Source organism: Betta splendens, chromosome 6, assembly GCF_900634795.4.
Source record: "Betta splendens chromosome 6, fBetSpl5.4, whole genome shotgun sequence".
Classification (NCBI taxonomy): domain Eukaryota; kingdom Metazoa; phylum Chordata; class Actinopteri; order Anabantiformes; family Osphronemidae; genus Betta; species Betta splendens.
The window spans coordinates 7,944,612-7,961,225 of record NC_040886.2 but is presented as its reverse complement, the minus strand read 5'-3'; the positions used below and the strand labels follow the sequence as shown (position 1 = coordinate 7,961,225).

At 42.7% G+C, this 16,614-nt stretch overlaps 2 protein-coding genes across 2 annotated transcripts; one reads left to right on the top strand and one right to left on the bottom strand.

Annotated features, from left to right (window-relative positions):
• Positions 1-301: 301 nt before the first annotated feature.
• On the bottom strand, positions 302-3,349 carry agk (acylglycerol kinase). The gene is made up of 14 exons (XM_029152907.3): positions 3,102-3,349; positions 2,970-3,009; positions 2,769-2,848; positions 2,606-2,681; positions 2,376-2,501; positions 2,170-2,264; positions 1,978-2,047; positions 1,816-1,895; positions 1,674-1,731; positions 1,433-1,580; positions 1,221-1,318; positions 1,042-1,112; positions 869-953; positions 302-757 (listed from the first exon to the last, which is right to left on the bottom strand). The coding sequence occupies exons 1-14, from the start codon at positions 3,209-3,211 to the stop codon at positions 626-628; spliced, it is 1,269 nt and encodes a 422-aa protein (XP_029008740.1). The 5' UTR covers positions 3,212-3,349; the 3' UTR covers positions 302-625.
• Positions 3,350-3,632: 283 nt separating this feature from the next.
• On the top strand, positions 3,633-16,492 carry nup205 (nucleoporin 205). Its single transcript, XM_029152883.3, has 42 exons — positions 3,633-3,787; positions 4,610-4,752; positions 4,851-5,022; positions 5,179-5,323; positions 5,442-5,601; positions 5,741-5,969; positions 6,107-6,271; positions 6,392-6,567; positions 6,674-6,790; positions 6,910-7,047; positions 7,136-7,286; positions 7,552-7,757; positions 7,891-8,073; positions 8,228-8,278; positions 8,408-8,617; positions 8,711-8,948; positions 9,037-9,226; positions 9,337-9,457; positions 9,621-9,702; positions 9,854-10,018; positions 10,149-10,273; positions 10,406-10,520; positions 10,798-10,947; positions 11,094-11,168; positions 11,255-11,412; positions 11,524-11,604; positions 11,914-12,105; positions 12,247-12,448; positions 12,547-12,645; positions 12,729-12,877; positions 12,986-13,177; positions 13,302-13,423; positions 13,533-13,665; positions 13,887-14,013; positions 14,107-14,180; positions 14,295-14,423; positions 14,671-14,797; positions 14,979-15,151; positions 15,308-15,437; positions 15,604-15,732; positions 15,807-15,883; positions 15,993-16,492. Exons 1-42 carry the CDS (start codon positions 3,760-3,762, stop codon positions 16,143-16,145), a joined length of 5,982 nt encoding a protein of 1,993 aa, XP_029008716.1. The 5' UTR covers positions 3,633-3,759; the 3' UTR covers positions 16,146-16,492.
• The last annotated feature ends 122 nt before the right edge of the window (positions 16,493-16,614 follow it).

Sequence of the window (16,614 nt, the reverse complement as noted above, 5' to 3'; positions counted from 1 at the left end):
GTCCAAAATACCTTCAACCAGAATCCAGACTCTCATTGGAAGGTATAGGAAGCCTCTAGAGGATGTTATTTCTGCAAAAGGAGGATCTACTAAATATTCATTCATGTTTTTTTATGGTGCCCAAATTTTGTTTAAAACAATTATTGCACTTTCTGTAAATCCTATAAACTTCGTTTCACTTCTCAAATATCACAGTGTCTTCTATATGAGACATTTAGCTGGAATTTTTTTTATTGCAACAACTAACTTTTTATATAGGAAAATCATGTAAATTAACAAGGTTTTTAACGTACGCACCCCACTGTATTATTCATTTTTATTGACCAAGATGAAACAAGATAGCTAAAGTAAACCACCTGATGAAGTCCAGATGTAAGACAACCTGTGAATAAGTTAGTTAGAAAAACACAAAGTATTGGTCCTTTTTAGGCAATAATCTTTGAAACTGTTCAAATTACATACTCTTGATATGTAGTTATTCATACTACTCGGTCAGCTTTATACAGGTGTATTAGCAGACATCAATTTACAAAATTAGCAGGATTTGATGTCTGGTCCTTTCGTTATGCTCTTTAAAATGTTTTTGAGATGCTTCTTGTTGTCTTTTCCGGTTCTGTCCTCATCACTACGTCTGTGACTGCAGCTGCTGTCTGCGCTCTGCACTGATGAAGAAGCGGAGTTTCCGTGGCAACAGCCTCACCTCCACAGGCATGGCCTCATACTCCTCATTGTCAATATTGTAGAAGCCGCTGGAGCCCTTTAGGGACAGTTCGGTAAGGTTAAATATACACACAAAGCTAAGCAGGGAATTCAAGATGGAGACCTATTATTCATTGTAATCCTAGAAAGGTGCTCTGATTATTCTGACCTCTGGCAGCTTTAACTGGCAGGCACTGGCTTCCAGTGTTGTGGAGTTTTTGGTGAACTCCGTTGGGTCCTTCAGTTTTTTATTACTGTAATCAAGAACACATTATTTATTTCATTTACCTAAACATTAAGAAATGTACATTGCCTGAAGTCTGTTCTCTATGTGCTACAGACCCGACAGTGACGAACTCGCCCACAGTTAAATTATGAGGCTCTGCACGGATCATCAGGGAATCATTTAAGCGCTGCAAATTTAAACAGAAGAAAATATAAATATACAATAGGAGAAAAACCAGGCACATGGGGTTTTGATAGGCCTATAGTTTTGCAAATGTAAATATTTTAGGACTCACCCTCTCTACTGGGTTTTTGTTGTGTGTTTGAATAAACAGCTCTATAGTCGACAGCTGCTTCTCCTCCCACTTCTCTGGCTCTTCAGCTTTCGGGGGCTCTGAGTAAACACACAAACATAATGTAACTGTAAACGTCACAATACTGTTGGAACTAGGGACTGCAGAGATGCAATCCCTCTGCAATTAAAACCACACATTTAACACCAGGTCACCTTCAACAGGAGGGTCCCAGTAGTTTTTAAGTCTGCGGATGATGCGATAAAAGAGATTTGGCCTCAGGGGCTTGTGAGGAGGCAGGTCAGGGGGCCGTAGAGTGGGAGCTAAGTAGGACACTGAAATTTCCTGGACCAGGGGCCACTCCTAAACAACATTTAGTATCATTATTTTAATGTTTTAGAAATGATCTACACTTCAAGCATCATAAACCCAGTTAAGGCAAAAAGAATGCGTTACCTTTAAAGTCTTGAACCAATGTGCAGCATTTGTCTTCAGTGGTCCGAGGAACCAATATCTGTGGAGACAAATAAGGGCTAATTAGACAGTGTACAGGGAAAAATATTACCTGTGCTTAGAAGAATAAGTTACGAGTTCTTACTTGCTGATTGTTCCAGCCACATCTCTAAAAGCACCCCAACGTAGTCCTATCAGTGAAAAGACTGGCTGGTCTTTCTCACTCTTGGAACACAAAACACAAATCAAACTACTACAGTAAATAAATATGTTACTTTCAGATTTTGAAGAGTCTTTACTTTCATACCTTAATTTGTAGGACATCCAGTGGTACAGTCTCCCCCTTCAGAATGGACAGTGTTGCTGATGAGATATCCCTGGAAAACAAGGTTAAAAACCAAGTGTGGTGTGTCTGTATATACACATAAATGACACAGTACTGAGGTTGACACTGCATGGTGTTATGATATAGGTGTTTATGTATTAGTAAAGTATATACCTGACTTTGTTGTCACTTACGAGGTGAAGACTTGGACTCAAGGAATTAAGAGAACCTAGAGGAATGAACCCAATAGGTGTATTACTGAATATGTCCTGTAATGAGAAAACAACAGTAAGATCATTAAAACTGAAATTTGAATTAACTTATTCGTTCCGTAATTAACTATAGAAAAAGCATCAGCATACTAGCTGTTTGACACTTACATGATCAGGCCTTCGCAGTAAACCTGTGATGACCTCCTGCAAGGTGCCATCCCCACCGGCCACGATCAGCATGTCAGTCTGTTCCATGAACTCCATCAGCTTCTTTGCCTGGCCTTCATAGTCTGTCTGTAAAGAAAAATGCAAAACAAATATTCATGTCATACAATATTATCTCCACCAGAACTAATAATAATTTGAGAGAGTTAGGAGAGAAAGACATTTACTCGTACCTTTACTACTGTAATATCTACACCAGCCAGGTGTAAGATTGGAGCAGCATTTTTCTCAAACAGGTTGTTTGCTTTTCTGGAATAGATTCAGAAGTGTAGATTAAAAGAATGCTGTCTAAATAGGTACCATGTGAAAGGGATTCTGAGATTTCTGTCTTCTTACCCACTACAAGCTGCAGGGTTCAGGATCACTGTAGCTTTCCTCAGCCGCTCCTGTGGGGCTATCTGCTGACGGCCGAATTCCTAATCAGGATAGAGAATTAGGAATTAAGACGATGATTAAAGCCACAATCACTACAGTAAAAATATCTGTGATGCCTTTGGGTGACTGGACTGACAAGAAAAACTGTAAGATGTGTCTTACCTTGGCTATTAGACAGGCTTCTTTCCGTAAAACACTGTCACTAACAAGGTATAAGACACAGCGTGTAAACACACAGGCAGCTCTGTGATTTATCCAGTAAGTAATTTAAGTACGTTAACGTCTGATACCCACCAGTGTTTACCATAGAGCCAGTAGCCACCATAAGAGAGGACGCACACGGCAAACGTGGACTTCTTCCAGTGATTGCGCAAAGTCCGGAATACTTTCACAACCCGAGCCATTGCTTCGATTAAAACGTCCCTAAATTATTTAGTTAATGGGCCCTAACGTCACATTTCTACTCTACAGTCACAGCGGTCAGAGAGAGTAGCATGGACACGGTGGTGCAACGCCAAAACCCCACGGACTGGAACCCATGGCACAGGGCGGAACCAATGATTGTGTTTCAGCAAACACAATTACAGTTTTATAAAGGTTTATAAGCGTTATATGTAGAGAGAGACATTAGATGGGGACGAATTTTATTTATTAGCAAATAATAGAACAGCTGACTAATTTAAACACATTTGATTACAGACCTTAGTTAACTACAAATCCCACCGATCTCAATGGCACCAATCGTGCGAGGACCTCGCCTGAAGAAAGTTTTACAAAATGATGTCAATGTTTAAATCGTCGTAGTGCGTCTAATTATCTAGTAAATGCATTACATTAGGATATTTTTAATTTTTTCCAATCAATGTAGTCAACACATGTCTGCAAAAGTTATCATTTTAAATTTCACACCGGCACTGGCACAGAAGCTTCTGTCCAACTTGCCTAGTGTATCATGGCGTCGCAGATGGCGGTAAATTCGGGTATGAACTATACTTCTTTCATTAAGTAAACAAATTGCGGTTGTTTCTAACAGCAGTTGTTAATTGTGAACTTAGCGATAAGCACGTGCAATGTCATTTTTAGTGCTAGTATTTCCTGCTTGTGGAATAATTTGACCACATGGTAGTGGATCACTCCTGTTCAGCCTCCGTCTGCTAAGCTAGCTTAAACTGACGTTAGCATGCAAGGGGACGCTAGTTAGGTTAGTTGGTTGAATGAAATACAAACAGACAAAACTCATGTTAGACGCAGATGCAAAGCCGTGTGGTTAGACGTATGTGTCGCGGCACTAGACAAACGTTTAGCATGCGAGTTCATTTATTTGTAAACAAAAGTGAAACAAACTGTTTTGGTGTCACTGCGTGTTGTTTTAGCATGTTGCAGCTAATGTTTTGACTGTTTTAAACTTATCTGTTGTGTCGTTGTCAGTTATTTTGTAGATGATGCTACTCAAAAAATTGCACAACGTAATTGTCATTGTCGTAAAATAAAAACCATAGATGCATATTTTATGTTACTTGTATTTTTCGTTACGCCGTATAAAGCTCTCTTTCTACAGCACATCCGTCCAGGTTGTTACTGTACAGTATATAAGACGTTCACTCTGTCAGCATATTTATTTCTATATTAGAGATCAGAGAGTCACATTTCATAAATATCATATATGATTTATGTAATAATACAGTTAGTGTGGAATGTTTCGTAAATTACAAGTGAGAATGGAACATTAGAAGGAAGAAAAAATAGAAAACAGATGTTTGTATATGTGATGAAACAAGACCTGAGTTGATGTGCACACATAGGAGCCAGTCTGTGGGGGCCGCTGAAGGAGTTATGGGAGACGGTGGATGGGGCAGTGTTGAGAAGACAGCCAGAGAGTGTCCACCTTCTTGACCTACAGCTGAAGAAACATAAGCCTCACTTTCTGTCACTCTTCAAGAATCCGGTGAGAGCATATTTTGTTGGGTCAAGCATTGTTGATATTCATCGTGTCTTTTAAGATGGTTATATTGGTAACGCTTGTTTGTTTTGTTTTTTCCTCAGCCAAAGAGTGCAGAGCAGAGAGAGAAAGTGCGTAAAGCCAGCACAGAAGGCATTGCCATCCAAGGGCAGCAGGGGTCACGACTCCTTCCTGAGCAGCTTCTTACTGAGGCATTCATCCTCAGTGATTTGTTTGATATTGGAGAGTTGTCAGCTTTGGAGCTTCTGTTGGCAGGTAAAGTGGCTGACAAAAAGAAAACATATCCATAAGCAAGTACTAAATCACATTACATGTTAAGGGTATGCTTTGTATTTTAGAATTGATATTCAAATAAACATATGATGGTTATGTTTTGATCAAATTGTTCATACAATAATATCTGTACTCCAGGTGAACACCAACAGCCCCATTTTCCAGGACTGACACGAGGGCTTGTAGCTGTACTGCTTTACTGGGATGGAAAGCTTTGTGTAGCCAACTCTCTGCGCACACTAATCCAGTCACGCCACGGCAAGACCTTTACTCTTGATCTAAGGTAACTGCACTATACTGCAGTGTGTCATACCACACAAGTACTTTGCAATACCATATACTCAAAAAGGTTCAACTCTCATATATTCTCTATGTTTCCTATTGTGTTTTTTCTTACTTAGTGGAGAACTGGTGGCTTTGACAACACGTTTTACAGATGAACTGATGAGCCAGGGTCTGACTAAACATATCCTGACCTTGGTCTCAGAGATCAGTGTAACACGTGAATTTGAACGGCTGCAGAAGGAGCGCGGCCTGGGCAATGAAAAGCACAGGAAGGAGGTGGGACCAAATGTTCATTTAAAACCTTTCAACCACACTTCATTAGTGCAGTTCTGCTAGCTTTCTTGTTGAAACATGTGGAGTATGATTATACCGATATGAATATGGACAAGCTTTAAAGTCTCTTCCTCATCACCAGGTGTCCGACCTCATCAAAGAATGCCGACAAGCACTGGCAGACAGCCTTTTTTCATGGGCTTGTCAATCACCTTTGTCCAAAGATGACACTCTGGCTCTCATTAGTCACCTGGAGACAGTGACGGCGCAAGCTGATGGCTCATTGGATAGTGTCAACCTGGCACTGGTCATGGCACTGCTCTACTGCTTGGATGTCAGCTTTGTAGAGCAGGGAACTGAAGACAGAGAAGGTGGGAGACTGTTATATATTTATCAACTACATATTTGTTTTGGACAAAGCATGCAGCTGTGTGTAGGATTGCTATTAGTTTTAGCATTTTGCTCTGACTGATAGCAGGAATTTAAATTGGTGTTCTATTTATCACAGATCTTCTCCAGGCTCTGCCATTGCTCACAGAGAGGCAGTATGTATCTGCAGTGCATAATCGTCTGATGGATGGACAGCTGTGGAAACTTCCAGGCCTGCAGGCTGTGTGTCGGCTGGCCTGGGCTATGTCTCTCAGGGTGCTTTCCCAGCTACCACAGGGAGCTGGTAAGGCCTCTTTTCTGGAGATATATATATATATAAAATCTGCCATCATTATGTTTAAGAAACATTTTACATGTAAACAATTAGTCACACGTGTAGTGCATTTGTATGTGTTTCGTGCAGCATTGGTTGAGTTCACCGAGGCAGATGAGGCTCTGGCTGACCAGGCTATTCTGGGAGATGTCTTCCTGTTTATGAAGGAGGGCATACTTGGATGCGAGAGCTTTGCCCAAGAAGAGTTTTACATCCGACGACTCCATTCACTTATTACAGATTTCCTGGCACTCATGCCAATGAAGGTAAGCGATGCCACAGGTGTCCTCTTCCAAGTTTTTATCAAAGTGTAATAGTAAAGATACTAGAAATTTAATGTATATTCTGTCATATTTTTCTTGTTTTTGTCAGGTGAAGCAGCTGCGTAACCGTGCTGATGAGGATGCCCGGCTGGTGCACATGTCCCTACAGATGGACAGTGAACTTCCATCATCATTGCGCAAGGATTTAGACCACCTCATGATTCTTGTCAGTAATATTTCTAATGCACACTGTCATATTAGTCTGATCTAATATTTGAAGTACTAATAGTAGCAATAGAATAAACTATACAGGTGACAGTGTTAGCTTTTGTGTTGTCTTTGCAGATAGGAGAGTTTTACAATAAAGACACATTTGGGCTGGAACTGGGGCTGGAGTTCTGGTGTCCTACAGAGTCTCTCCAGCACACTTCTCTGCAGGGGTCTTATCTAGGAATGGCACTGCAAAGACCTCCACATAAACAGGTATGGGCCATATTTTCTGGATGCCGGTTAGACTGGAAACAACCAGTGGTCGAACCTTCATAATTGTCAAAAATGATTTCTTTCTCAGGTGGTTCTGTCCAAGTTTGTGCGTCAGATGGGGGACCTTCTGCCTTCCACTCTTTATATCTCATACCTCCGTATGCTAAAAGGTCTTGCCAATGGTCCACAGTGTGCCCACTACTGCTTCAGTCTACTTAAAACCAACGGAGCCACACATAGTAAGAGATGATTATTGTAATAATAACTGCAACTTAAGATGATACATTCACACAGTTTCAATTTTGGTGAGGAATAATCAGTCTACCACTTAAAGATTTTGCCACTATAGTATTAACTCTCATGATATTTTGTAGTTATTTACATTCAGCAAAATCTTATGACCCTATAAGTAAAACTTTCAATGACGCATATATGACCAAATTGCTTAAAAACCTTAAACTTGGCACTACTAAAAGCCAACTAATATTACATACTGTTATTCAGGTGACAACATTCAGGGAGTTTCAGGCAGCCCTGTGTCCTGGGAACATTTCTTTCATTCACTCATGCTTTATCATGAGAATCTTCGAAGAGACCTTCCAAATCCAGATGCTGCACACTACCGCCACCCGCCACTAAGGGGCATCACCCTGAGAGAGCTGGAAGGACTAACCTCATTTTTGCAGTTACTCACCACCATCATTACATGGGTATGGATTAACTTGGACTAGAAGTCTGGAAATACTGAGCTTAGTGAATTTCTTTATCTTGTACCTATGGTAATGGTAAAGTGGCTGATATTTTATTTAATTGAAACGTTGTATGCCTGTGTTTTTTCCCTAGAGTGAAAATGCTCGGCTAGCATTATGTGAGCATCCTCAGTGGACCCCAGTTGTGGTGATGCTGGGGTTGCTCCAGTGCAGCGTTCCTCCTGTCCTAAAAGCTGAAATCCTCCATTGCCTAGCCGGCTTTGGAAAGTCACCAGAGATCGCTGCTTCGCTCTGGCAGTCTCTGGAGTACACGCAGGTAAAGTTTATGTTTCATGACAATATTTGTAAGTAAGACTTTCAGGGTTTCAATATTAAACAATGGTTTCTTGCAGTGTTTGAACTAATGAGGCGCTTTTTCTAAAGTGGTTTTGCCTCAGATATTAAACTGTAGACCTTGTTCTCAACTGCAGATACTTCAGACTGTTCGAGCTCCTGGACAGAGGCAGGCAGCTGGAATTGAGGTGAGTAAATGTGGCCTTGGCAAACATCAACAAGTTCATTAGCTGATCAAGAGTGTTTTATTTGAAGGCTCCTTCCTTCATTAAAATCATCATTAAAAACCTAGAGACTTAACTCTGTTTTCCTTTCAGGTGGAGCTCAATGAGATTGAGTCGAGCTGCGAGGAGTATCCACTGACACGAAGCTTCTGTCATCTGATCAGCACGCTGGTTGAGAGCAGCCTGCCTGTTAATCTGGGTGCAGGTCTCCGTGTACCAGGCTTCCAGCCCTACTTGAACTTCCTGCGTGAATCTGTGTTTCTCCCCTTCCCCACCAGAGCATATCGCCGTCCTGCTGAGAAGGTAAAGTGCTGTGTAGTGTTTTCCTGGTATCACTTAGTCAATCCTTGTAGCTACAGCCTTTTGTTTGTGCCTGCTGAACTTTATCTCTCTCAGTGGGAAGTTGCTGACTCTGTACTGGAGGTGTTCCACAAACTGCTGCGGGACTACGAGCCGCAGCCTTCAGACTTTGTCCAGGAGCTGGTGGAGTTGCAGGGTGAGCAAGTCCCAGCCTACAAGCCTCCTGGCCACAGCATCATGTTTCACCTGCTCAATGACTCGCCCATGCTGGGGCTCTGTCTCAGTCTGTTGGAAGAGGGTGTACGCCAGTTGGATACTTATGCACCTTTACCTGGTGAGATAATCACTCTGCTGCTTTCAGATACTGACTGTGTATATATGTATGTGTTCAAGAGGACATGCTTGGTTACTTTGATATACAGGTAAGGTTCACCTGGAATCAGCAGTGCTACACTGCCTTCGCTTGTTGGACCTGACTCTACAGAAGGAGGTAGTTTTCATGGATCTCCTCAGGGAGAGCCAGGCATCCCTGCTGGTTTCTCCCTTGGAGCAGCTCCTCCAGGGGGTTAGCTCTCAAACACGAAGGGCTGATCACATTGTCAACATCGCCAGGTAAGCACTGTCAGTCCTCATCAAGAGTCATTCTAGGGTCTGACTGGTGAAATAAAGGTTAGTCACAAAATGTCTTTAAGTAAGCGAGAACCTGGGTCTGTCTCTGGCAGGTATCTGTACCACAGTAGCTCCAACCCAGAGGCTGCTTTCCAAAGTGCCAAGATCCTGCGTCGAATTTCCAACTACCCCAACATTCAGATCAGGCTGGTGGGAGATTTCACACATGACCAGGTGAGTTCTATCTCAAGAGCTGCAGAGTATTTAACACCATGATGAGATGTTGATGGAAACGTAGTAGGCAAAGAAATAAAATTTATTGGTATATTTTAATCATATAGACAGACATACCTCCACTAAAGCTTATTTAGAGAATCTAAATGTCTTCACCGCACAGGCTGTGAGTAACAAACTGATGGCTGGTTTTGTGGAGTGTCTGGACAATGAAGAGGCAGAGGAAGGAACAGAGAAAGGAGATGGTGAGATAGATATGCTATCTATTTTTTTAAAGCTTTTTAATTAATTTCAGATATATCTAATTTTTGGCAAATGAATACCAGAAATTTTGCAAAACTGCAAAATTAATCATGCACTTGGAAGTCATCATCTTTATTATTGCTTAATTTCTAGACTCAGACTCACGGAAAAAGGTGGCAAGAATTCGACATGAAACCCAGATCCATATTCTGAATCTACTCATCACCTCTTTGGAGCTAAAGACGCCCAATCTGGCCCTTTATTTCTTGGGATATGAGGTCAAGAAGGCCGTGTCTTCCACAAACCTCCAGGACCCAGGTTAGGTTCTGACATAAGCAGCTGATATGTAGAATTCGGTGGTTGCTGTGATTTTAGCATCTAGGAGAAAAGGAAACAAGATTGTGTTGCAAATATAATCTACATGTTAACTTCACTGTGTATCTTATAGGTGTGTTGGGATGCCCACGGAGCTGCCTCCATGCCATTTTGAGTCTGCTGCAAAGAGGCACAGAGAAAAGATCTGGACCGGTCCTCACACAGCAGGCCCCACACCTAGCCGAGCTCTGTTACCAGGTGTTGTTTTTATTCTACTCAAACTGTCCAGGAATGAGGAAGCTTGCACTGGATGTGTTGTAGCTGTCTTTTTGGCTTGTGAGATGAATGTATGTGAACCTTCTAAATTACAAGGAATGTCTCTCTTTTTAGGTGATTTACCAACTATGTGCCTGTCCAGACACATCTGGGCCCACCATGCGTTATTTAAGGACCAGCCAAGACTTCTTGTTCTCTCACCTGCGGCACCTACCATTCATCCTGCTGAGTGAGTATAGGATGCCCGTCATATCGCCTAAAGAGATGGATGGATGGATGGATGAATGGATGTAGGAAATGAAAAACATGAGTTGTAGAGAAATAGAAATTTGTGGTAGTTTTTATTGTCCTTGCTAAAAGTGATATGGAATGGAAAAAGTAACATTTGGAAAGTTCATTGCAAAAAACAAGGCTAGAAATGGAAGCGATGATAAGCATCAGTAATTCTACAAAGTTCCAGTTGTCTGATTGTGCAAATTGTTTCCCTTTTCCATGCCCTGTCTCAGGTAACCAGATCGCTGCTCTGTCCCAGATGTCTTGGCTCATGAAAACCGCTGCAATCGAGTTGAGAGTGACTTCACTGAACCGCCAGCGCTCGCATACACAGCGCCTTGTCAGCCTTCTGCTGGATGACCAACCACACACGCAGCACACAGGTATGGGATGTGTTGTCAGAGTAAATTCTGCAAATATACGAAGGTCACAATAATTCTTTTGAAGTACTGTACATCATCAAAAACTATTACACTTGTATTTACTACACAACAATTTGGGTTCATTCATGAACTTAACCTTTTGTTAGTTGATGGGGAATCTGGCATGGAGGAAGAGACTAGATCAGTGAGCGGCTTCCTGCATTTTGACACAGCTTCTAAAGGTTTGTAGCATTTTGGTACACAAAAAGATATTCATGCAAGTTTACATAAATAATGTTTTTGACTGGTCTGCATTTTGTGGCATCAGTACGCAGGAAGCTGCTGAGTGTGCTGGATGCCATCGAGTTCAGTCAGGACATCCCTGAGCTGCTGCAGCTGGACTTCTTTGAGCGCACTCAGATAGAGCAGGTGATCTCCAACTGCGAACATGTGAACGAGCAGGGCCACACCGTGTGCAACGTGAAGGTTGGTTTCTAGGTTGAACGTGTGATCTTCCTTCTTTCTGATGTGTTTCAGTGTCAGTTGTGTGTTCTTCCACTGCTTTCTGTGTCATTTTGCTTATGTTTTGCTTTGCAGTTGCTTCACAGAGTGCTTGTTGCTGAGGTCAATGCCCTGCAAGGAATGGCAGCCATTGGGCAGAGACCTCTGTTGATGGAGGTTAGTGAACTAAATCTAGTGGTGTGTGTGTGTGTGTGTGTGTGTGTGTGTGTGTGTGTGTGTGTGTGTGTGTGTGTGTGTGTGTGTGTGTGTGTGTGTGTGTGTGTGTGTGTGTGTGTGTGTGTGTGTGTGTGTGTGTGTGTGTGTGTGTGTGTGTACTGTAGCAACATAGAATAATATTTAAAGAGGCACCATTCTTACTGAATACACTAGAGTGTCTTTATCTCTAATGCCCTGAATCCTTTGGACATAAAAGTCAAAGATAATCTTTTAATGCCGTCATTTCTGTCTCTGGGTGTTTTTTTGCAGGAGGTGAATTCCATCCTGCAGCAGGTGGTGGAACGCAACCGTGTCCGTCGCAGTCTGAGTGCCAAGCGACATGCTCTGCAGTCCTGGAGAAGCCTTGTGGAGACGCTTCTCACAGCCTGCCCTGCTGATCTTATACCTGCCGATGAAAGACAGCTGATCATCAGAGACCTGCTCCTAGACCTGCATGATAAGGCAAGTGGGACAGTTTTATTTGTATTCGGTGCTCATTAATAATAAATATTGGAACAAACAAAAATGTTTCCCAGTGTGTTCGTGCAAGAAGATTCAACAAATACCTGGGTTGTTAAACACATGCTACCCCTATTTGTCTAGGTGTTGTCAGAGGATGCTGCAGGAGAATTAATGCCCATTGTTGCTGGGGCCGTCTTCACTCTGACAGCCCAACTGAGCCAATCGGTGCTCTCTGAGCAGCAGCAGGGGGTGGGGCTAGAAACCTCTTCTGGTTTTGCCTCCATTGCTAACTCTGCCCTGCACCTGATCCTGCGGAAGTTGTTGGATTTTATCCTTTCTACTGGTTAGTGATGGGTCAATTAAAGTCAGACTAAAAGTAAAACTTCAATTTCTTACATTAAGTGTGTCTGAATATTTACAAGCTGTCTTCTGCACTTAAAGGTGGTGGATATCAGCGTCTGCGCGCTCACCTGTATGGTTCTCTGCTGTACTACCTTCAAATAGCCCAGAAACCTGAGGAACCAGACACCCTGCAGACTGGTACAGAAATTAACCTGATTAGAGCTTGCTAATTTAAACTTGTCATGAAATTTGAAGAGATTTTTTTCTCTATCACCTTCTAGCAGGGAAAGCAATGTGGGAGCGTCTCACTGCCCCTGAAGATGACTTCTCCAAATTACAGAGAGAGAACCTTGCTATAATTGAGAGCTATGGAAACGCACTCATGGAGGTTGTTTGTAGAGATGCCTGCGACGGTCATGAAATCAGCAGGGTAAAGATGCTTTGTAAAGACAGCAAGTTTACAGGTTCAATGCAGCCTCACACTGATCTAACGTTTTATTCACTCCAAATGTCATTGCTCTCTCTCCTGGTCTGTCAGATGTTGGCCTTAGCAGTGCTGGATCGCATCCTGTCTATAGACCGTCAGAATCAGTGGCTTGTTTACGTCTGCAACAGTGGCTATTTACGGTCAGTGGTGGAAAGCCTGAGACAGGATGACGTCGCCCTGCAGAGCCTGCTCACACCGCAGCCACCCCTCCTCAAACCACTTTACATCTATGAGAGTAAAATGGTGAGATCAATAGGAGACTGTTCATGTTCTGATTATATAAGCACCATAGGACTGATACTATTTGTGTAAGGTATTTATTTATGTACAAGGTATTTAAAGTATGTATTTTCCTGCGTGTTTACAGGCTTTGCTGACTCGTGTGGCAAAGACAAGCCAGGGTGCTGCAGAGCTGCTGCGCTGTGGGCTAGTGGCACAGCTGATGGAGTGTCAGGTGTTTGACATGGTTCCGGACAGCGATGCACATAGGTATGGATGTGGAAAGGACAGAACCAGTCTTAATCCTGGAAACATGAACCTAAAAATTCCATATGAGTCCTTATGCCGTGTGCGTGTATGTGTTTTGTGCGGTCTGCAGTATGATGAGGGACCCATCAGGCTTCATCCCCAGCCCACTGGATCGGTACAGGCAGATACTTTTACCAACCCTGAAGCTCTTTCAGGTGATCCTGACTTCAACTGCCATGAATCACCAGCAGGGGGCAGCACAGGTAAGCTTAAAATGTTCTTACTCCTTCTTTTAAATGTCACCCTACAAATCTTAAAGGATTAGGGGATACCTAGTCCCCTCTATCATTAAATCATCATACCTTTGACTGACCATTCTGACCACAGTGGTTTTTGATGGTTCAGTTATTTAAAGCATCTTTCATTATCACTGATAAAGCCACCCATTTTATAATGTTGCACTGTTAAATGTGTGTGCATGCAGGTACTCCAGTGGTTAATCGTCCATGCCGACACCATTGAGTCCCTGTTGCGCTGTCAGGAGCTCAGTATGGGGGCTTTGCAGGAGTTGTCTCTGCTGACAGGCATCATTAGTAAAACAGCTCCACCAGGTACAAATATGACAAATTTGTATTCATTTTGCTGCGTGTTCTATAGAATTTGCAGTGATTTAGTGAATGGTGTCCTACCATATGGTGTTTCAGGTGCACTTGAGTTGAGTGGGGAGGTCAATAGCGCTGCCCTTATGGAGTTCCAGGGTCACATCAACAGATTCCAGGTGTTAGACTTCTGCAGTTGTTATTCGCAAAATAAATAATATATTTACTGTCTCTAGTTTCCTATGAGTTTCTGTAAATTTCTATAGTTCTCTAATAGTTCTCTTCTTTTCCAGCGTCTGTGTCTGTCGCTACTTAGCCGTCTGGCTGGGAGTGAGAGGGAGAGGCTGCTAAAGCAGGCTGAGATCACCACTCCTGGAGAGTCAGCAGAGCGACGAGAGGAGATGGCAGTGGCCATGCAGCAGGTTGGTTGTGTAATTATACAAGTAATAGACATGTTAGAAGCGATTTCTGCAGGTACCTGGTACGTATTTACGCTACAGTAGAATGGTATGATATGAGGAAAAAGAGGCACTTACTACATTGTAAAGCAGTATAATCAAAAGTGGTGGCAAGAGGGTTAAACATCTCAAACTGAAAATCTCGTAAATGTGTGAAACCCTTACCCCTCGTCATCTATGTGACCTGAGAGACGCTGTCCTCTGTCCTCAGGTTTGTGCTAACATCATGGAGTACTGCCAAACACTGCTGCTGCAGAGCTCAGCACAGGCCCAGTTCAGCATCTGCCTCTTCAGCCCGTCAGGCAGTGAGCCAGCTGGCAGGGACGGAGGAAGAACAGGTCAGTGATGTGTCCACGCTCCAGAAATGGAAAAGGATTTTGAATCATTTTATTTTGTATGAACAAATACTCTATTTGTGTACTCCTTTCTGCTGTTTTACAGTATTAGTTATGTTTGTTAAATGTTCTCTACTATCTGTCATTATCAAAAGTCACTGAATTCATTTTAATTTGTTTTAAGATCTCTCATCCACTCTGCCGTTGATGGCTTACTCCCGGGCCCCCAGCCTGGGTCTGGTCCTGTTTTTGCTAAAGACCAGCACTGCAGACTTCTTCCGGTTCCACCAGAGTCACAGACAGAGCCTGGGAAAGCTACAGAACTTGGATCAGCTGCCTCCTGAGGAGCTCAAGGAGGTAATGATGGATCAATATCATGTATTGCTGTGCACAACATTGCTGTATTTTACTTTACAAATGATAAAGCAAAGAGCTGCACAATGACGTATACAGTTTGATTTTAAACACTTCTCCTTTGTCTTCAGTTCTAACCAGAAAAAATGTTCTCTCTAGTTGTGCCAAGGCCTGGTGTCAGGCCCAGTAGGAGTGGAGAAAATCTCGTCAATTCAGAGGAACTTGCTGGCCAAGAGACGACTCGTCCAGCTCATCAACAACCGAGCCAAACTTCTGGCCCTGTGCTCCTGTATCCTTTTAAAATTGTGGTGGCTCAGTTGTATTTATAGCAATAAGCTTGAAACATAGGATAGAGGATACATCTGCAAGAAGATTCAGCACAGCAGCAACAATCCATTCTCACACCACATGTGACATCATGATAAGCTCAACAAAACCTTGACTTCACATCCCAGATGTTATTGAGACCTGTTTGTTTGTGCTGTGGCGCCACCTGGAGTACTACTTGTTGCATTGTACCCCAACCAATCCTAAGAACCCCCTGTTGGCTGGAGCTAGTTTATACAAATCACGCCTTATGGACGGTAAGGAGAGATGTTTAAATGTAAGAATGAATTTAGCTGTATTCTTTTAACCTTTTGAAATTCCTCATCTTCAGACTCATTCGGGGCGATGCAGACCAGTGGAGCTCATGGACTGGGTCTGTCCAGGGTCAGCCAGCAGGACCTAGACCTTGTAAGACCTGCCTGTATTTTACTTTTTAGTCCCCATATTGTTAATTCTCGAAACAAAGTGTTTTACACTTGCATTCTTCCTGAACCTCGTCTTGTTTGTGTGAGCACAGTTGAAGAGCGACATGGCCGCAGGTTTTGGGGAGGCTCTGCAGAGGAAACTGCTGGAGGTGGAGGGCTTGTACAGCCAGGTCCGCTCCAGATACACCTTCATCCAGGCTCTGGTTCGCAGGATCCGAGGCCTGCTCCAACCGCACAAAAGCTGAGGCTGTCGCACTCGAGCACAAAGACTGACCAAGGCGCAAATTCTCAGTTTCTTACTGAATTGAAACCTCTACCCAGCGATAAAATGGGCCACTTCAGAAACTTCCCATCTAGCTCTGTACCATTACCCCTCCTTCCTGGCCTACTGCATCTTGGATGTGAATGCCCCTTCAAACGCGGTGCATTCCGTGTGACTTGTCCTATTATGTTTGACTAACACTGTGCAAGAAACGTCATCCCCAAGAGGTGAGGAAATGTATCTTGCTAAACACACTTCTAAAATTTTTACTTAAGAATTTATTAGTCTGTTTTTTTTTTGTTTTTGTGAAAATAAACATTTTCTAAATCAGTTACATGTGTATTTCACTTAAAATTTAGAGTTACTGCCCTATTTCTGGTGATGTTTCCCTTTTTACGTGTACTTTTACCGACAAGCTCAAACTTATCACTTACAGCTTCACGACGTCTACT